The following is a 22705-nucleotide window of genomic DNA, read 5'->3' as shown; positions in this document are numbered from 1 at the left end:
GTTCGAAGCAGGAAAAAAAAAATAAAGGCAAAATCAGGGAGGGTTAGATAGGGATTTCATTGCTTTTAATATATTGCTTGCTTTATACCTGCGGTTTGTGTTTGGCACTTTCAGAAAGGTAACGTGGAATACATTTTTAATACATATGCTGGGATGTGGACAACGTAGGAGATAAATCTGGGGAACGTGCAGAAACGGGATGGGTTTTGAACATTACGTTCTCTTTGGCAAATGATCAATAGTGAAAGATTTCTGCTTACATAATCTATACCTTGACAATATCATAATTAAGAGGTTTGCTCATAATGTCTGGTATTGATAACCACTGCAACTTCAGTTAGTGCTTAATAAATTTAGTAAGTAACTTAGACTTAAGGAGGTTTGTATATTCTGGATAAATTGATAGCTAGGCAAGATTATTAAACTTTGTGATTGGCTCCCGATCAAGTGAACTCTCAGTTGTTCAGGAGAGCATCAGTAGACAGATATTTAAAATACAAGACTACATTTTAAATGTGTATGGCCAAGATTTGACTACCGAAATGAGAGTATCTTTTGAGAAGACAAGTTAAGTAGTCATTATATGATGGTAGCTGTGTTGGACCCATGCATATTAAACTGTTCCATGATGCCAGGCACTGTAAATTTTCTGGCAGTGTACTATACAAATGGGTGGTGGTGGTGGTTATAATTTTATTTTATCTATAGGTAATGGCTATTCCATGTATGATACATACATGAATTGATTGATATCAATTGTTAGCTGTGAAATTTTAATGGTATGTTTAAACAGTTTTAGCTTTGCTCTTCTGCTTTTCTTCTTTGTCTCAGGCAGCAACAGAAGAATTTCAGATTTCTTGCTTGTACATAATTCCCTCTTTCCTCTCTCTGCTCTCCTTTGGTCTAATTTAAAGCACGGTAACTTCTGCTAGTGCCTGTATGTATTTACATGAAGAAAAATGCCCATTTTAAAGATAAACAACTCTTCCTGGTAGACTAGAGCAAATCCCTCATGCCCTGTGTGAAAAGCTGTTTTGGAGACACTTGTTTTGGTATTAGTTTGTGATGCCAAACAACAAACATGCGAGAATGAAAAGATATAGCTGGTGCTCTGATCTTTGTTTAAACAGGTCATGGTTTTTATTTAATGCTGTGTGCTCATTACGGAAACTGTCAGCAGGAATGTAAAGCGGACCAGAGTTCTGTTTTGGCATACATAGCCTATTCTGACATCGATGTTTCTGCATCTTGAATTAACAGTTCATAGAGCATGGTGTTGTATGTGATAATATTTATTTGATTGAATTTGTTATAAGGAATTAGGAAAAAATGTCCAGGATATGTCCTTTTAGGAAGGGAATAAGATCAGATCTGCTGCTTCAGGTGCAGTCCCTTTCACCTGAAGAGTTAAACATGACTGGGCATTTCTGTATTTTGGTAGAACATGTAGATGTGTATGAAAAGCTTACTGTTTTTTAAGTCAGCAAGAGTTTTGCCACTGAATCAGGAGGAAGCAGACTCAAATGCCCTGGAACCAGGTATCTGCTTAGTTGATTATCTAGCTGGTTTCTTCTTCCTGACGCGTAGAAATGGTATCAAATAGTGAATAAAAAAATGAGTTTATATTTGAGGATTTCAGTATTTTTGTGCATGAAAACAGGTTTCATCTCAAATGATAAATAAACATAGTAAAAATAAATCATGCAGTACATTTGATTCCTGTTGGACCTCGTTTTGAAGAACAGCAAGCAGTCACATTCAGTGAGGATGTGTAAAGTAATCTCAGGGAAGAGCCTTTTCACACGTTACTGTTACACAAACATACATCAGACTTTTACAGTGCGCACTGTGAAGTCTCCTAAGAGGACTAAGTATAGTGCTGGTAACTGTAGTTTGCACGTACATCTGGTTCTGTGAACATTGTAGGTAAATTGGGTTTGTGTCAGAGTGTCTGAAAGCAAATTGGTCTCTTATTTCTAACTTAAATACATGTTTCTGTTTCAACTGTGAATATTCCAGGTTTGCTTTGAAATACCATCAAGGTTAGTAATGTAAGAGGGTCCTTTAAGGTCACTGGGCTGTTAACCTGTGACTTTCTCTTAGAAGGTCATCCTTTGAGGCTAACGTTATTATATATAAAATACATGTGAATGTAATGCTTGACTAAGGTTGCAGAATGACAGTCTAGTGTAAGATACGTAGCAAAAAGGAGCAGAGCTGTTATGATGACTATTCACCTGCTTCAGCAGTGACCACTTCTAGAGAGTAAAGCAGTTCATTCTTTGTGACTGCTCACTGCTTGACCTCCTTGTTGAAACTGTCAACAAGGGTGACAGTTTTGCTGCGATTTGATATGACAGTGGAAATTATATTAGGATTAACAAATAACCATCATGCTATATATGTAGTAACATGCAGTTGTAACTGAATTGGGATTCATTACACTAACCTAAATACAAAATGCTTAGCGTTATCCATTTAATCACTATTTAAAATGTGAATATTTACCATTGGAGTAAAATTGGCTTTGTAATGTCATTTAAATATGCTATGTATGACCACGCAGAGCCATACTAATATTGGTGTAACAAGGAATTTTTTATGTATGTTTTTTACTTAGGTTATCTGTTTTCAGAGGTGTAATACCTCTGAATACATTTCAACTGCAAGTATTTGCCCTTACTTATTAGATCTTTTTCATTTATACATTTCTGTTAATTAGAAGGTTACTGTGTCTAGCAGATATGACTCTTTTCAATGCTATGTCTTATGCAGCGTGCCCTTCTGACCTTTTAAGGTCAGTGTCTCTGCCATACAGCTAGACCAGCTTCTCTTATGGCGGGTGAGGGTCTTGCCATTCAACCAAAGACTGAAGCCAACAGAGCAGCTGTAGAAGCAACATATGAAGGAGACTGATGGTTGCTGATATTTTGGACTGTTTTTTCTCTGCCTTATCCTAACTGGCTATTTTGCTCAAGCTCTCTTTGCCAGCTCTTGCAGTCGCTTCACTTTTCTTAACGTGTTCTGTAGCTCAAACATCCTGCATGCCACTTTCTTTGCTTTTTCCTCTTCTTACCTGTGCTGTAATAACCCATCTTTTCTCTGCTTTTGTCTTTTGTGACGCTAATCTTGTTTATTTTTTCCTTCTCTGCAAAAGAAGATGGAAGGAACATAATGTTCTGTCATTGCATTGATCATTTTTCTATGTTGCTGTATTATTGTTTGCCCCTACTCCTTTGTTGAGTTTCTGTACACTGTAAGCTCTTCGGGACAGAAGCTTTTTGCTGCTGTTTGTGCAATGCCTAGCATAGTTTGTTCTTGGATTTCAGTTGGTCTGTAGACACTCATATAATAATAAATAATAATACTGGGACTATGTCTTCTTTATGTGACAGCCTTCTTTCTGGTTTTGTGGTAAACCAAAAATTTATTACTTAAAGTTTACCTTCACAGTCTTGCAATTCTGAGATGTATCTCAGTTTTGTCCCTCAGCACATGTACTAAAGTCCCTAGTGTGAGTAGATTTTGATAAAAGTTGAAGATACCTTGCCTACTGGAAAGGGGGTGGGATGGATTAAAACTCAACTGCTGCTAGTAGTTAACAAAATAGTAAAAACTGAATATTAAATATAAGTAATAATAAAAAAAAGAAATGTCAACTTCTGTGTGTTTCAGTGGAAATTCAGATCTGACAGCACCAAAAAAAAATAATTTCTGGTTTCACCAGGTTGATCAAGTAAGGAACATAAAGGAAAAGCAAATCCAAAAAAGTGTAGTGGTTTCATTTCACTACTTTGATACTTTCCTTCTAAATGTTTTTTCATTTTGGTCTCCCTTTACTTTTCACCACTGAAATATTTGACTTTGTTTTAGCATCTTTCAGGTCAAATGAAGATTTGTAGTTGGTCCAATTAAAATTGTGAAATCAGTTTTTTAAAGAGCCAGCAAATCAGATGTTGTAGTGTGCATACAGCTTGGAGTCACAGTTCAGTGACAGCCAGCCCAGTGAGCAATGATCCTGCATTTGGAGCAGGCTGATCAGTGTTTTGCAGGGCGAGAGCTTCCCCCTGAGCTAGCCGAGCTGGAGTGTGCCTCAGTACAGCCATTCTCACAAATGTACTCTCAGGAGTAGCCCCTTCAGTTTCAGGGAGAGCAGTGATTTGAAGCATCCCTGTGCGAGAAAGGCAGTGTAAGACCAGATTCTTCTGGTTAGCAAAGCAGCAGCTGGACATTTTAGATCTGGTGAATACGCAGAGGTGTCTGACCTGAAACACTCTGCATCAGGACTGTTTACCTGGGACTACCCCTGTATTCTCTGTCCTCATTCTTTGAAAGAAAGGCTTTCATTATCTTTGTCTCAGTTTCTGGTGGGCTCTTTAGGCATGACGTCATAGGCACAAGGAGTGAGTGGTCCAAACAACCATATTTAAATATTTAAACATCAAACAAACACATTTAAGTATTTTGTTGTATATTTTTCCTTTATCAGTCCTGGGGAGGATACCTGTAAAAATAAACAGGGCAAACTCACTGACTCCTTCCCTGAACGTTAATGAGATGACGCGAAGGATTTCAGTGAATAAATGCAGCTAAATGATTGAAAAGTAGAAACAAAAATTATAGGACAATATACTCAATTTTCAAAGTTTTGTGTCTAAGAGAAAGATGTATAAAGCTGTTAACATTTTGCTTGATTCCTTTTAATTATATAATTATCTCAAAAGTAATATCACTGTAGGTGTATGTACATGTAAGTTGTGTTCTACATTCTGCCTTATGTATGTTGGCATGCTTGTACTTTGGCATTTCATTCATCTTCAGCTACAGGTATTAGAGTGGCCACTTCTCTTTTCCCATTCCTGTGTATTGACATAAAGATCAGCAGCCCTTCAAGACTGGTTAGTGTTAGATTTCTTCCTGAAATTGGAGGAGAATATTGGCAATAGGAGTTCATCCAAAGCTGAGAGATGCTGCTTCACAAAAAGGGAAGACCCTGTGAGCTGTCCTATGGTATTAAGCTGCCCACGTGTGAAGCAGCAGCACCAGCCCCTGCCGACCTTAGCACAGGGGAGCTGCTGCCTTTCCTGCTGTCTGCTCCAGGGGTGCTGCCTGCTTGCATCTGCCCTCAGCTACCCCAGCAGCGTGCTGTACGCTGCTGATCATCGGCTACCGCTGCTGGTGGCAGACACTGACTTTTGAGTTCTTACCTGGAAACTAACCAAACTGATGGCTGGGATAGTCCTCCACTCAATATTAGGCTTTGTCATATTCTGTTAAAATTTTGGTATCAGAGTGAAGAGGCTAAATTATATGGGATGTATTCTGCCCTCACATATGTGTGAATGATCCAATCAGCTAAATTCTATGCATTTTTACACAATTTGCAGTGAAATTGGTTTGGATAAATTCTGTGGCTCAGGCAAGTGGATTTCACCCAGTGGTGCTTGTACAGATGAATGCCAGAAAATGAGAGTTAGGCAAGTTGTCACAAAAAGGCGAAGAAAGAGAACAAAGTTCTTCAGTTACAAATTTAAACCTACTCTGTTTTCTTAAATATATATTTCAGTACTTACATATTCCTTTTTCTAAGTAAATATTTTAAGAGATTCAAGAGCCTTATCAGAAGGCATGCCCAAACTGCAGACTGAAACGGAATCAAATCACTGCAACCCTAATTTACTCCTATTGGAATGTCCGTCTTTGGTAATTTTTCCAGATAACCTGTATTTTTAGCTATTTTTGCATTGGAATTACTATTGTCATTTTGAGATTTGTCATTTTTCTTGTATGACCTTAGGATCTTCAGTAACAGCAGATTCTGAAATATTGCCAGAGATGAAGGCAATTTTTTTAGAGTGAGGAATGAGCTTTGTGGCTTTTAGATATTTATTTAAAATTTACTTCCTTAGAGGTAATTACTTAAATAGATTAGCTACCTCGGCAAATATTTTGGCATAAATACAGGCAGCATCAAACCAAAAAGCTATGTTTTTCAGGGAAGAGACTTAGTTTTCCTTAAGAAAAATGTATCCATTTAAATATTTTATCCAAATGTGATGTTTTATACATTCAGTCAAAATCGTATGTAGGATTACATTAATGCATTTAGCGTTAGCAAATGTTCAGTCTATTTGTAAATCTTAGAGTACTTCAGTGTTTAAATCTAAAATTTGGTACATTGTCAAGTGCATGTTTAAGAAGACAAAGCAATATTATTAGGTTGTGTTTCTTTTTTAAATTGAATAAATTAACAGTTATTTGTATGGATGAGAATTAGTTTAGAAAATCATGCTCCTGATAATTCAAAATAAAATTAAATCTAATTCAAAATAAAATTAAATCTTAATAAATAGTATACACAAGTACTCTAGTTTTGTGAGCCCAGGTAGGAAAATTTGAACAGGTAATTTAAAATCATACAATCATCATTCAAACTAAGACTAGCTAAGAAGGCTTAAAAGTGGTAACTGCTTTAACTAAATATAGAATTAGATTTCATAGGCAAATGTGTAATTTTGGTGTTTTCTGAACTCATTGATACATCTCTTTTTCTGGGTGCCAGGTCAGTACTTTGGCATATAGTAGGTACGATGTATGTTTTGAGGAAACTCCACAGAAGTGAATATAAGGGCACAGTTCCAAAAGACAAATTATTTATCACGTTTCTTACTTGCTGTGTCTATAAAATCCTTTTATGACAGTTAAAACTAACAAGTACATTAGTGTTCTTTACTTATAACGTAATGAGAGAAACATGTATTGTGTTTCAGAGCAATGGAAAAAAGCTAATTTGAAGAAAAAAGTAAATTTCAGTGAAGAATGTTGCCATACTGTATTTGACAGGTCATTATAATGAGCAAAGAAGAACAATGATATGTATTTTAGCATGGTGAGAAATAACTTTGGGGATTTTTTTCTATTTTTTTTTTTCTAGTTCAGGTTAAGGTAATTATAATTACAGAGAAATAGAAGGTCTTATTTAAGTCACTGGATCTTTTCACATACAAAGCATAGCTCCGTGCCCTGTAGATCTGCAGTTAACAAATATGTGATATACATGAAGAGGCACTGAAGTGTTCTTTGACAGGTGAAGCAGGTGATTCGAAGCAGAGGATAGATCTTGTGTTTATTTTCATTGAAGTCTATAGGATTTTGAGACATACAGGTAATCGAGAACTATGCCTGCTGGTTTTGGTTATTTGGATGGGAAAAGTTCTGATGTCTGTTGAAAAGATATGGTCACAGAACTGAGTGTTACTGATAACAGTTAGCAAATTTAGATTCACTAGCAGAAAACCATCTCAGATGTGTTTTAAAAAGATGATCCAAAGGCTCTCCTTAATAAGTCGTGAAGATGATTTAACTTCTTTACCAGAGTCCTCTGAAGAGAGCTGAAACTGGAAGGCACGATGCTTAAATTCTCTTTCAATTAAAGATACACCATAAGCAAAGGTTTTTGAAAATGAGGGCCAGAGTACAGCGGCGCATGTGCTCTAGTTACCAGGTGAAGATTGTGAAATCCATGGTAAGAGCCATTTTAGAGAGGCATTTTAAAGGTTTTATTCTGATATTTGATAAGCATGCACATCAATATACCTACATGTCGTGCCCTGAGAAGCAGATGGTGCAATGTATTTTGTCATCTCAGGATACTCACAGAATGAACTGGTGAGCACGTTCCACTTTTTATGTGGCGGTAAATCTGTATTACAAAAGTCACCCTAACTTACGCATTTATTTGCTGCTTAAAAGCAGAGATTTCTCAGTATGTGTGGCTATGAAGTGAGAGCTGCCCTTCAGTAGTGGTCTCTCCCAATTAGGTCTGAGGCACAAAGGCAGCCCAGGGACGTGTGCCAGGCCCCTGCATGTGCCAGGCCTGTGTGTGTGCTGTGGATCAAGGACTTGAGGCTTGAAGGCTGTCACCCTGGCACATTTCACCAGAGCTAAACTGACATTTAGAAAAACTAACATTCTCAAATGCCATATTTCTTCTGCAGCTTAAGTGGGGTTAGCTTTCCAAGCAGACTTTCTAGGTCCCTGTGTTCGTAAGGTAGAACTCTGGGAAGTTTGTAAGAGGGGTAGATACCTTAAAATGACACCACAGATGATAAGATGATAATTCAGATATCCTCAAGGAGTCTGGTGGTTTTTTAAATATTGTTTAATTCCCGTTGTCACTAATTGCAGGTATGTAACATGTTTGCTGTGTGGAAAGGAGCCTTATGGGTGCATATTTTGCTTCAATACATTGCAGTTTTGTTTGTTGGCTTTTTAAATGCAATTGGTACAACAAATCATATTAATTTAGAAAGCCTAATGTAGCCATCAGTAGCAGTGTGCGTGATTGACCTTAAAATCTACAAGTGTCTCTATGAACATTTGATTATGCTGCCTTCATTTCAAAGTCTGCAAGTATGTTTGAGAGCGTTCAGATTTCTGCATTTGTTACGTGAATCCAGGCCGGTCTGCTAAAGGAAGACTTGGTGGTTCTGGTTTGCTAGGACTTGCATTCAGTTTCAGAAAATGAAGAGAAGGAAGAGGAGAGTGTATCACTCTGGAAAAGCTTTTAGCTGCAGAGTGATTTGCTTAGCTCATCCTTTCACACAGAATAATGCCTTTTCAGGATTATTTCAGTATTCATTTCCTGATGGCAGAGCTAAGTTAGCAGCCTAATTCCATTGATTGGCTTCTGTCTGGAGTATGTGAAATGGATATTTTCAATGCAAAAAAAAAAATTGTTTTTCAGCCTAGTTCTCATAATAAGTAATTGCTTTACAGGGTCTAGTATGTTCAGTTAGCGCTGGGCAGTCTATAACAACTTGTTTGGGTGGGGGTTAAAACAGAAAAGTATTAATTTGTGATAATGAAGCCAAATACTAATGGTTATAAGAATGTTGGGAATGACAGTTGGGACCACTGCTGCTCAGTGGCACTTTTTTGTTGTTTTTTTTTTAAATAAAGAGCCTACTTCTCTGTGTAAAGGATGACCTGACAGCTTATGAAGAACAGTTTATCCTCAGTATAGGGGACAACCTGAACTCTCGATGAAGCTCTAGAAGGGGTTTCTGCTAACCGGTATCCAAGATTTTTAGTGGAAGGTGTCCCTGCCCGTGGCAGGGGTTGTGGACTAGAAGATCTTTAAGGTCCCTCCCAACTCAAACCACTCTATCAATCTATGATTTGCACAAGAAGCAGGTGTGTGCCTATGCAGTCTATTGCAAACTCTCACACTCTTCTTTAAGGTATTTTACTCCTGTTGTCTCACTGGCTTTCCCTGAAAAAAATACGGCTTTGATGTTTTATAGCTGCATGAAGGTGCCTTTTTTACTACATACTTATTACTACATACAGTGGTCTTTGGATCAGGGCTCTTGTGAACCTTTGAGCACATGCTGGAGAGGCAGCAAAAAAATAATGTATGGAGAACATTCCTGACACCAGTAAGAAGATGGCTTAGCTGATTTAATAGCTTTTTCTCAGTCTGTGATTCTAACAGCCAGGTTTGTGATATTTATTTTAGTATTCATGTTCTTGCAGTCATTTTTACATTTCCCTGTGTTTCTCTGGCAGACATCCCGCAGCTCCATAAGTCTGGGGGAAGAGGATGGTTAGCATGTTGTTGCTGTGGGGATTTGAGTCTTAGTGTTCTGTATTCGTAATGCTGGGCATATAATGTTAAAACTTGCATGCTATAAAAGCAGATAACTATTTCCCTGCTACATTTTATACTCTGGTTTGTGAAAGGAAGACATTTCAGAATATTAGAAGAAAAAAAAAGTTACAGTTTTGGAGACTATTGGAAATTGAAACAGAAAGAGAGGAGTGATGAGTTATCAGTCAAGCTGGAAAGAGACAGCTTGTTCTGTTGAACACCAATAATGTTCATAGTCAGCCAACCACTTATGCAGGAATGAAACCCTAGACTGAAAGGTAAAGTTCAAAGACATCTGTGTATGTTTCTGAAATGAGCTTGAATTAAGCTTGCTATTGAATTATGCTTACTGATTATGTGCGCTATAGTATCTGATTTTTGTTTAGCACAAGCTATTAATGTGATTGCTAGTTATCTTATTTTCAGTGCAGTATCTGGCTCCTTTTTTTTCCCTCCTCCTGTCTTGGATACTTTTTATGTGTCCAGGGTTGACACTGGGGGACTGTCATTTGGCAGAAGGCTCATCAGTACTGTGGTGTTTCTTTTTTTTTATTATTTTATTTTTTTTAAGTGAGATGTATCTTTCTATTTCCTACATTTTATATGGTGAACTTCTAGATGAATGTCTGTAGCTAGCATTCTCAAAGGCTGGCCTAATGGTGTGAGTCACATGATCTCCCATGTGTGAGGATAGATTCCCCGCTTAAAAGAAGTCTTGAGCACTAAATGCTGTATGAGTGCTGTACTTGCTGTGCTTTGTTTCTGTTTGCAAACAAAGTTGGAAGAAAATGTTCTTTTGAGTTAGTTTGTATTGTTAAATGCTATCTTCCCCTTACCCAGAAAGAGGAAGCAGAGCTTGAGTGGACATCAGAGGTGCCTGAATACATCTGCTGCTTGTGCAGTGGATTTGATGTATCACTTGAGAGTAGTCATGAAAGACAGGACCAACCAGGAGGTTGACAAAAGCTGTGTCTTAGCTGCTGTAGGCACTGGGATCTTCCTAAGGCAAAAGGGAGATTCTAGGTCCCACCAGGCAGTGCCTTAATGCCTTTGCAGCTTCAGTTCAGCTGTGCGTAAAGTGGGCATAAGCCTTGGATTATAAAACACAGGGTGTTTTTTCAGGTAGTTTGAAATCCTCACATAGAGCCGTGGAATCTTAAATTATTAATCATAGTAGAGAATATTTATAGAAGTCACCAGTTCTAATAGTTTCAAACACAAGTAGCTTCACTTAGAACAGTTTATCCCCTATAAAATCTCTGACCTTGCCCATTCAAGCTTCTTTACAAATGCATAATTTAATACAGGAAGCTCTTCAGGGAGGGTTCTTCACATCTGCCATCATAATTTCTTATTTCCTAAATGCAGCGATTTGTACTCGATTATTCTTACAAGAATTGTGCCTCCCTTCCCTCCCCCTGCTCTGGCACGTTTCGTTGTGCTGCTGCTTGTTCTGTAGCCTGAACACATCATCTGAGAGTGTTTAAAATTCAAATTTTTCTTTGCTGTTTTTCTACCATTTCCTTACCACTCACTTCTAGGGGAGGGCATGAAGGAATCTGCTCTCATTCTCAGACTGTCTTCCTGTGGGTTGTTACTGACAGCGAGTTGTCAGCATTTTACAGCCATTCACCAAGTAACAAAAATGAGCTGAATCTCTCATTCCAGCTTCCTAAGGACAAGATTTCCCAAAACAAAAATACACTATCACTTCTTGGAGCACTTAACATCTGTAGTAGAACTGAAGAACTGGTGAAGAACTGAAGCCCAGATTTTTAAAGATGCTTAGGTGCTCGACTCCCACTAGAACTGAATTAGACCTAAGTACCTATAAATAGCTTTAAAAATTTGAGTGAATGTGAAGACCTTCCTCATCCATCACTCTTGGCAGTGGTCCCATCAGAATGGAAGTAAGGCACATCAACAAGGTGACATAAAAAACTTGGAGTCCTGTTTTCCAGAAGATGCACATATCAAGTGAATTGCTGCATTCTAGCACAGCTTTTCATGAAATACATCTTCTGAAGCAGATTCCTTACATTTGCTAGATGAAAAAGCCCTTGCTTGCATGAAAGTAAATATTTAAGACAGACAACTTTTAAAAAGGACACAACATTATACTGTAAAAATACCCGCCTGTGTTCCTGATAATCCATTTTTTATTAAAACTGTGAAATAAAAGTAAAATTCACAGTTAAATTACTTTCTGCTGTTTCTAGGGGATACTCTTTACATTCCAGTTGGTTTTACTTTTTTGTTCCTATATCCATTTTCAGTGCTGTTGTTCTAGACTTGCATAACTTTCAGGGAAAATTTACTCCCAAACGTAAAACCTGTGTGGATTTTACCTTTTTTATATTTAATAACATTTAACTGTGTGTTAGCCTTTGAATCACTTTCTTTTCCAGTGAATCCAGATTCTGGGGCTAGTGCTGTCTAAGAAGAGAATGTGTTTGAAGGGGGGAGCCCTTCATATCTGTATCAGGAGATTCTTCAGTGATACAACTAAACCAGGAGCGTGTGCATGGAAGGCCCAGTTTGCTCGGTTCCTTGGGATGTGATGAACAACCACCTGCAATGCATACCCTTACTAAATGGTGCAGATTTTCTGGAGAATTGATTAAACTGATTCTTTTTAACTAACTCACATTTTAGTTATGCACTGACATGTATTAAGTTTTGAGTTTGGGGTTTTCTTGAAGGAAGATGGGGAATAAACATTCAGCAATGCAATCAGGAAAAAAGACACTAAATGATTGTGTTGACAAAACATTATTATTTGACAAACCATTCTGAAGAGTGACTGCCTTGTGTTTGAGATCTGTATTAAATGTCTGAAATATTTGAGCAAGTTGCTCCCTGTATTGTTTTGCAAGCTTACTTCCTCCACCCACTTCCCACCCCCAACTAAAGTATGTTCATCAAATTGCTGGGTTGGAAAGGTTTGTAATGAGTTCTTTGAGCTGTGTGTCTTCCTCCCTCCATAACCCGCTTTTGATCTTCATCTCCTATTAAATAAAGCAAATCCCAAACAAATTAACTGTCAAACAGTTATGCTCCATCTCTTCAATCTGCTTCTAGGTTTTTCAAAGGCAAGTGCTGCATAGGTAAGGAGATGTCATGGTCTTCTTCCATCGATGTAGGAAGATAGCAGATATGATTGACTGAAAAAGCAGACCTACCCACTGCAAGCATGGCTTTCGCCCAGTCGCACATTATGGCAGCTAGAAGGCATCACCATAGTAGACTCATAATTGAAGTGGATGAGTACAGCTCCAACCCCACACAGGCTTTCACGTTCTACAACATTAACCAGGGACGTTTCCAGCCCCCACATGTGCAAATGTAAGTATTACAGTTTTGTTACTGCTCCAGCACAGCCTTCTGAATTGTTACTGCCTTGTTGATGCGGTATTTGATGGACCAGTCAAAAAGAATGCAAAGAACACTGCATTGCTGCCTTTCTAATAATAATTAGTATAGTGATACAAAATCAGGCCATTTGGAAAGTGGCCACTACTTTGTTAAAGGGTGGGTGAAAGGTCATTCCACTAGCATAACTTTAATGCATAATAGTATTAAAAAAAGAAATAAACAACAAGCAGTGGTAATGAAATGAGAGATTGTACAAGGCTGATACTTTCTGCAATCTAAATAGTTATTTGTTTGCATTTTGCACTTGCTTATTGGTGTAAATAGCTGTTGAAATACCAAGCCCATATCTGTACAACAGATATTGTTTGGTTAGTTATACTACAGCTGCATACAAAGAAAAAATGACATCAATAAGTAAAATGGTGTGGGCACCCATCCGACAACTTACTTTCATACCAACGTGCTGAAGATGCCAAGTGCTTAAAGAGTAATTAAAATAATGTGTTTGTTTCTGACTTCTTATATAATGACAGCATCAGTAAAATTAACTGCTCTAAATGATTTACTTGTAATGTAAAGTGAAGAATTATAATTACAAAATGAAACCTGCCATAAAGTTTAAAGCCAGAAGGAAGAGCAAAACAGTAAAGCTATTACAAATAAATTAAGTATAAAATTCTACAGTAAAATATTTTTATAGGGAATAAAAATGTCTGCACCATTTTATTGTGTTTATTAAAGAGGAAAGCAGCCTTATCTTCAGATGAGAAGACTGGTTTTCATTTTTTTTTAAAGGAAACTTGTTTTTTTTTTTCTTTACCAACACTGAATAAATAATCACCCCATTCACATTTTTGGTATTTAAAATGAATTGATACTTTCCAAACATAGAACATGATTTCTGCATTTGAAAAAAGTCAGCAATTATGAGTGGTTGAATGGTGTGTGACTGTTTAGTGAATGCTTATGTACATTCTTTGGCATAAATTAGATACTGTGTTAAAAAAATCTGGAGACTAACATACACCAGGATGGTGAGCAAACAGTCATTTTTTGGGGGCAGTATATTAGCTTATAGTCTGTGTTTGGGGCTTTTAGGTACTATTGAAATGCAAACAGTAAAATGAGTAGTGTGTTAGCACTGGGAAACATCTTTTGTTTATAGAGCTGGCAAATGGTAGCAAAAGTACAAACAAACAAATGTCGGTTCAGAAATACTTCGATAAATGAAAAAAACAAATGCAGGTTGCTTTATTTGTCAAAGCTTAGCCATTCTTTGTGCATATTCAGACAGTTCCTGGGCACTCATGAATTTGTTCACCAGTCCTAAAAGCTGAGTGTTTTTCACTGGGCTGAAAATAAGTTACTAGTATCTACTTTGTACTCAACAATATGCTGCTTAAATTTCTAACCAGGAACAAATCATATTACCAGAGGGCTTAGAAAATCAACTGCATGATGGAAGTTCAGAACCTAAGCAAGTAGTTGAAAATAAGCTATCCTTAGAAAATTGTTCTTCAGAAGAATTTAGTAATCTCTTACAAATGATTAATACCATTGAAAAAGCTTGTGCAAATAGAAAAACAGGCTAAATCAATTGAAACATCTACCACAATCTGACCTGCTTGTTTCTTGGTACAGAAATTGTAAAGAATGTTTCTGAATGGCAAAAGATTGCTTTTGCCTCCTGTGACTGAATAGAACAGTGACAAAGAAGGGAAAAGTATATACAAAAAGTATAACAAAAGCACCTTTTATTCACATAATTATGGGTGAAATCTTAGCCCTGCTTTAGTCGATGCAAGTTTTGTCATTAACTTCAGAGACGTGAGGGCTTTGCTCTGTGTGTGTGGATAGCTCAAAATAACTACATTGGTGATGTTACAGGCAATCACAGACTTCAGACCTGTTCACATCTGAGCTTGTGTAAACTACTTGAACTGCAGTTATTTTTTGTGCTCTTCTTCTGAATTCAATCCTAGAGCTCTTTCTTGGTCCTCAGTGCAGTTCTATATTGTGTTTAACTTTTTAGCATCCATAACATACTAACAGCACTTTCCTCGTCCTGTTGTAGCCCACCATTCCCATGCTTGTGAGATGACTGGGTTGCCAGTGATGAGAAGGGTGGTAAATACTGACATCGTTTTCATGTCCGTCAGTTGTTCCTAGAAAGTTCCTGTCATGTTTCTTTGGGAAACTTTACTAAAGTCTAATGTAAAAACTAACCTTAATTACTGCTTTTTCTCTGAGGTTTTAACTTTGTTTTTCAATTTCTCTGCAAGTTTACCTATTGTTTTAAAGAAAAACAAAAACATTTGCACAGAAGTAATCAGATCTTCCTTCTGCTCATGCTGCAAGCAGTGCATTGGGTGTTGGTATGACAGCTGCTGTGTCAATGTGTTACCCAAGAACGTGGGGATCGAGCCTTCAGAAATGATTTCCAATGCAACTTAGATGCATTTGTGAAACTTGACGTATGTTTTTACCTATATATGTGTGTGCATATAACTTCAACATGAAAATCTGCATCTCATGGTTTTTTTTATCAATACCTCTTACCCATGAATATTCTCTGGCCCACTGCACAGGCTCTGAAAGTTAAGCATACTTCAGCAACAGGAAAATGCTGTCCATACCTCCCCCCCTCCCCATCCAAACTATAAGAAAAAGCATCTGTACTAGGTGCTGTGTGGGTTGCCGTGGTAAGTCGCTTGTTTTTCCATTCAGCTCCAGAGAAGCAACAAGGGAAATGCATCCCTGACACCCAACTTGTGGCTGTGCTGTACTTTGAAAGATTTCAGAGGGAGAAGCAGCAACTGCTTTAAAGATTGCCCTACAGTGAAAAGTCAATAAGTGGTCTCTTAAATCAGTCCGTATCCCTGGTTTGTGCCAGGGTAGTATGCATAATTTGAGCCAGGCTTAGTGGTATGACCTGTAGCTCACTTTGCCAAGTGCTGGGCAGGGACAGCAATAATCAGAAGTTTGTTTACTGAACCAATGTTTAATCTTTTTAGCTTCAGTGGCTGTAACTGTAGCCAGGGTCAGCTCCCCTTCTTTCTTCTCCAGTTGTCCCAATTCATTTTGATGAGGAACTCTGTGAACTAAATGCAGCACCCTTCACATAGCTTGTACCTTAAGACAACCCTCACTCACTCGTTTGAAACCCACCATTCTCCATCCTTTGGTACCATCCATGGTACCTCTGCTCACCAACCATGGAGCTCCCTCTGTGCCATCTCTCATACCTGCAAAAACAGAGGCATTCTTAACATGCAGTTCCATTGTTTGAGGTTGGGACCTGCCATACCTACTCTACCATCTAATTCTTTTGTCATCTTCCCTTCTCCTTGTGACTGTGACCCTCTCACAGCATACATACTCCCTCAGCCACGCACATAGTGTTTGCAGTTGCTGTGTCTCAGGGTCCAAACATTCCCCTCTTTTTCAGCTGAGTTTCACAGTTTCCACTGTGTGCATACTTCCATGTACGACCAGCACATACGTAGTGTTCTTTGGGTATGATCATGTGGGTATGAACAAATCTACTGTGTTCATTTGGTATGATCTGATCACAGCTAATTTTACATGTTACCTCACATTTGGGTATTTTCTTCTCAGAAAATGTCACTTTAGAGAGAATGCTATAAGGTACTCCTAATGGTTTCTCTAGTGTCCCTGTAAAGGAAAAAAAAACACCTCATGAATAGCTGATGCTTAGTATAATGGCTTAATTAAAACAAACAAACAACAAAAAAAAAAACACTCCTTCATCCTAAAAGGTGTAGGAAAGATGGGTACAAAATAATTTATTCATACCCTAGTTTTGTAGTTGCGTTGTAGAAAATGCTAAGAACTTTTTTTTTTTTTTTAAATACATAACATGATTTGAATGTTTTAGATTTTATTCACTTGTCTAGTGAAGTTTTCAGGAACACCTCAGTTTACCTGGCTATAAATTTACTAGAATTATTCTTTGACTTAATGAAAAGACCATGTGATTAAAGATGATTATCTTATGTCTTTCAAGTAATACAGTTTCTATTGAAAACTACCTGAGTCAGTAGACCTACTGACTCAGGAGTAGTATTATTAATAAAAGATCTCCTAACTTTTTTTGAGAGTTTATTTATATAACAGTAAGATCCTGAATTGAAGCACAAGCAGCAAGGCATGTATTATATACTGCAGCAATAAACAAAGCAAAACTAATTTTGTTTCTCCTTTCAAAATAGATGTTTTAAAAGTAAAATAATTCGTAACATTTCTGTATACCTCTCTGGTTTCTAGTGACATAAATATGACTCTAGCATGTCTGGATTTTTGATTTTATTTCACCAGAATTCCCTAATTGGAATAGCAGATATGGTTTAGCTGCATGTAGATACATTTGCTTCTATATATTGTAACCAAATATAGATTGAGGGTATAAAATTGAATGAGTTGAAAATAAGTATGACTGATATTGCAGAGAGGTGTTCTCTGCTTTTCTTTCCTAAATCATAAGTAAGTCTCATATAATTGGGTCAGATCTTTTCTTTTCCTCAGCTTAGAATAGCGAAATTGGGCTTTGAACAATGGAGCCTCACCCCTCACAGCATCTGATTTCATTTAGTATAATTAAACCCAGAAAGTTGCCACATTTGTCCTGACAATAGTCAGGCTTGAACGTACATTTACAGTTGTTGTCAGGAGAGTTCTTATCTTGCTTTGCATTACCACACTGAAACGTATCTCCAAAACGTGTTAATTAAATTTGTTGGAATAATATAACTTGCAGAAAAAAAGTTATAATTAAAGAAATGCATTTAAATATATTTACGTATCTAAAATAAATCTTTTCCCTGTGTACCATGTAATCATATTTAAACAATGAAACAGGATAGCACTGTTCCTTTGAAACTGGTAACGCCTTTGATTTATTTGTATTTGTTTCAGAGTTGCTGCCATAGTTCAATCTCTTTTCCTTAATCTCTTTAAATTAATACAGCTACCCAACAAATACTGAAAATGTTGTGATGTGAACATCAAGAATTTTTACACCTCCCATTAGTGATAGGTTTGTTTTAATAAATCCCTTCCATCAGACATATCGAGAAGACTGTAATCTTTTGTAAAGGTAAAAATTGGTATTAGAATTGCAAAGTAGACACTAGGAAGTTTGTAAGTACTTTATAACCTTGTTATGATGCATTTCCTGCAGGGTTGATCCAGTGCCCCATGATGCTCCCAAACCTCCGGGATATACTCGATTTGTCTGTATTTCTGATACTCACTCGAGAACTGATCCCATCCAAATGCCATATGGAGATGTGTTAATACATGCTGGTGATTTTACTGAGCTGGGACTTCCTAGTGAAGTAAAAAAATTCAACGAGTGGCTAGGTAGGTATTGAATTCTGTGTGGATTTGAAAGTAAATTTGTTTACTGAATGTATGTGCCCCTTCTGCCTCCCAGTAAAAAACATTGTGCAGTCAGGAATGATGAATATTAATTTGTCTTTTAAATTTGAATGGCAATGAGAAGGAATCACATATTTCTTTTTTTTTTAACAAGTATTTTTGCATTTTTCCAACTGAGCAAATAAGATTTGTGAGACTATTCATCTGTTCTGCCTTCACACTCTCAAGTGTACATTAAGCAACTTTGTGGTGTTAGCAACAATTTAAGTCAGTAGGCCTTTAATGATTTGCATAAAACCTCTTACATACATTGTTATGGCTTTGCTTCCCTGAAAAAAAAAAAAAAAGAGAAAAAATGTTGTTGTGACTGAAAACATTTGTCTGTTTAACCCCAGAGGCTCGTAGTTTTTTTATCTGGGGCTCAGCTGCACCACAGCGATGAATTCCAAACAAAGCAAAACGTGTGCCTGTGGTTGCTGTCTTGGATGTAGCAGACCAGATGTAGATGCCTTCTGTAGGCAACTGTTGGCATTGGTAACTGAAATTCTGTTCCACTGGGCAAGAGAGTGGTGATTTACATGTGCTTCTGCAGTGTTTTATATATGCTAAAAAAAAATGTCAGTAAAAACTGGAAAGCATACACTGTATCCAGACAAAAACCCGGATCCGTATTGTTATCAAAAACAGGATGAGAGGAAATGAAGGACTTGGGAAGAGTAAGGACAGAGTTTAAGGGTAATGGATTAAAATCCATTTTTATATTGGTTTTCTTTCCTTTAGTTTATGCATTTTGCATTTTCCCTTTTTTTTTTTTTTTTTTTTGCTTCCTGTTACAGCATTCCACACTAGAAAGGCACAAAGCTGACAGACACATGTAGGCTGAAATGGGGTATAAAAAAAGGCAGTACTTCACAATTTAAGCAAATATTTACCAGCAAATAATTATTAGTTAAGACTGATATTTAATTCAGCTTGGAAACCCAATAATATGCCCAACATGGAGCAATTGCATTGTTCTGTTGCACTCAGTTAGGGGCAGCCTGCGGGGGTAGCACACTCTGCTATTGTGCCCTCTACTCTGTCCCTAAATAGAGCAGGTCTGCTGTACAACAGAAAGCAAATAATCCTATTTTGTAGGTCTCTACCATGTATTATACTGAAAATAGCATAGAAAGATAATACAAACTGTATGGTTATCCATTCTAAATAATATCAATTTTATTTATCTGCTAGTGTGGGAAGAAGAGTGCTTTGGGACATTGCTAGCAAGCGAAGATGGGGCTACGCACATTACTCACTGAACAGTTTTTGTCTCCCTAGTTCTCCGTCTGCCACCCTGCTGGTCACAGCTGTACAATGTTCTGAAGAAGTCCTTAAACTGAGATCCTCTCAGTTTGGTCAAGAGATTTCCCAAGGCATTTCTGTGATGGTCTCTTCATCATTTTTATTCCAAAAGAAGGCCTAATTCTCTTGACTTTTCAAGGCATCCTTCCAATTTCATGGTAGCATGCAGTTTGGGAAAAGGTGATCTGTGCGGTTTGGGATATATTTTTGCAAGAACATCTCTGAGATATCTGAGCTTAAGAAGCAAGAGATCTTTCTAGCTCGTTAGCAAAAATTGAAAAAAATGGAAAATTTAACTCAATTTTTGAATTCTGAAAAATGCAATGGAAGAATAGTTCGGAGTCACTAAACAGGCTTCATTCAGCTAGCATTTAAAGCTTTGTTTCAGTTCAAAAGTGTAAGCTTTTTTTTCAATTATGCTCAATAACATTTTAAAATGAAAACTTGTAGCTATTAAATGAACAATTTATGAATTCACCAATACTTCCAATGTTTGCAAAAATCTGTAGTAAGTGGTAGAATGGTTAAAAGTGTTCTCTTTAAGAAGAATTTTCAAAATTTTTGCAGGTTACCCATTTTGCTGTGAAAGGTGCTAGTCCCTGACAGTTTGGATTTTTCTAGATAGCTGTTTCCAGTATTTGCCATGATTTTCTAATTATAACTCCCACAGCCTATCCAACCTCCTCCTCCTTCCTTGCGTGAGCATTTTACTAGTTTGTTGAGAAAGTAATTGAGAGACTGGCCAGGACTTTTACTTTCAGCCTCCTTCTTATCTGTTGCCACCAAATTTACTTGTATTCTCCTTCATCCCATACTGCAGGGCTAGCTTTCCCACATAGTTATTTTGTTCTGTTTCACATATATGTCTTCTGCCATCAGTGAGCTATAGCTTCGTTTATGCCTTGGAATAAAGAGGAGAATATTTCTATGCCTTCCCTCAGCTTCCTTTTAGGCACTAGATGCATGTCCTACTTCTTCTATTAGACCATATCTTTATGTGTAGCATTTATTCCTCCCTTTCGGCTTTCTGTTCTAGCATATACCCTTGGGTCTCTGCCACTCTGGTCTATCAGCGTACTTCATCTTATCAGGAGGCCCTTCAGCAAGTTCAGATTTTATCTTTCTGCTTTACATAAAATGTCTGTTGCTGTCTGATGCGAAGTATATTTTACATTAACATCATTAACTTCCGTGAACCTTATGGTTATATCGAGCGCATGCTCAAGTGTTATGCTAATAGAGGCACGTTGGCTTGCTGAGTCATACCCTAAAATATGTTCTCTGTTTTTTAGGGTAACTGTATGTGGGTACTCAGGAAGGCCAGATGATATTTCTCTGTAGCCCAGCATTGTCTTTGGCTGCCTTGTTTGCCCCTTAGTCACCTACTTTTATACCTTTTATTCTCTCACTTCTACAGCCCTCCACTGCATTTCATTTCATTTCAGTTCATTCTTCTCAGTAATCAGTTGTTTTCTTCCCCTTTTCTTTTTCTGAAGCCTTCTCCCCACCTTTCCAGGGAAGGATTTGAGGTTTTACCAGGGCTAGGTTGATGCCCAACTGTAAGGAGGAGATAAAGGGCTGGTGGTAACTGGATGTGGATATTTTCTCAGCTTTAGATAGATGGTCCAAAGACTTCCTGAGCCACAATGTTACTGTGTTTATAATAAACATTTACAGATTTTTCTTCTCTGAGTTTTTTAACTGCTTTTTGAATCTGGGCAAATTTTTAATGCAGACATAATCTTGTGGCAGAGAGTTCGACAATGTAATGCGGATTGTGTGAAGAAGTCTGTATATTTTTAATTTGTCATCCACTAGTTTCATTTGGTATTTCCTAATACTGGAAGACGCAAGTGAACAATTCCATTCTTCATTCTGCTCCAGAACTTACAGGCTTTTCCCATATCTACCCTTCAGATATTTTTCAGGCTGAAGGCTGTTTAGAAATCCTTAAATGCCTTTGATCATCTGTGTCTTTCTTTGTACATCTTCTTGTTCTTTATCGTTTTAAAAGGTGGAGAGACTAGGGCTGCACATGTACTGATTTATGCCCTGTCATAATGAAATTTCCTGTTTTGTTCTCTTTTCCTTTCTAATGTTGTGGATTATTGTTTTCATTTTTGACAGTGACTGAACAATGAGATGGCTTTTTCATAAAATTGCCTGTTGTAACTCTGTAAACTTTTTATTTTTGAATGGCAGTATCTATTTCATAATCAATCACTGTGTATCTACAATTGGGCTACTTACTCCAGTACTTACTGTTCTGCTGGAATTTATGTTCAGCTTCATCTGTTCTCTTATTGTCCAGTCATGAAGTACCATGATATACTTTTGCAAGTCGGGTTTCCATTTTGCTACTCTTATTCAGGGTAGCTTAGTAAAAGAAGGAGAAAGGGTATGAATAGTCAGTTTACAGAGTTTACCAATGGTACTAACATGGTCATTTCCTTCCCCTCTTTTTCCTGAATTGACCTTTCTGCTGTTTTTATATTTCTCCTTTTCCTTTCACTATATAGCTTATTTTCTGAATGTACTTTCCTTCCAGATTTGTAAATCCAGTTATTGGGAATCAGAAAAAATGAAGTAAAAAGCATGTGTTATGGTAGGCCTGGATGGGAGGCCATGAGGGCAGCGAAACTTTCTAGTGATGTTATAAGGATGGGTTGTTTGAAGTTTTGAACATATCCTAGTTTTCCAGTATGTCCAGGAGATTTTAATAGCATCACTTTAAACAGCTGAAAATAATTCAAATGGATTGTTTTTAAATACACACTAGTACGTAATCAACGCTAGATAAGGTAGGATATATCATGCTTGCTATGCACTGTAGCTAACTTTGTGCTCATATTTGTCATTATTTTTGTTTTTGTTTCTTATTCTCAACCTGCATATAAATCAAATGTGCTGTAGGACAAGTACAAAGACAAACGT

At 37.2% G+C, this 22705-nt stretch overlaps 1 protein-coding gene across 5 annotated transcripts in view; it reads left to right on the top strand.

Annotated features, from left to right (window-relative positions):
- MPPED1 (metallophosphoesterase domain containing 1) overlaps positions 1-22705 on the top strand; it is a 64823-nt gene that overhangs the window by 994 nt on the left and 41124 nt on the right. For 4 of the 5 annotated variants that reach the window (XM_066990342.1, XM_066990340.1, XM_066990343.1 and 1 more), the window contains exons 2-3: positions 12734-12997; positions 18228-18413. In XM_066990342.1, the coding sequence (XP_066846443.1) occupies positions 12846-12997; positions 18228-18413 (338 nt within the window). In that variant the 5' untranslated portion in view covers positions 12734-12845. Of the gene's footprint in view, positions 1-143; positions 12250-12733; positions 12998-18227; positions 18414-22705 lie in introns of those variants that run through there. The other variant, XM_066990341.1, reaches the window with a different exon arrangement.

The sequence above is a fragment of the Anser cygnoides genome, chromosome 1 (assembly GCF_040182565.1).
Source record: "Anser cygnoides isolate HZ-2024a breed goose chromosome 1, Taihu_goose_T2T_genome, whole genome shotgun sequence".
Taxonomy (NCBI): Eukaryota; Metazoa; Chordata; class Aves; order Anseriformes; family Anatidae; genus Anser; species Anser cygnoides.
Note: the sequence above shows the minus strand (reverse complement) of the source record. Positions and strands in the feature narration are given on the sequence as shown.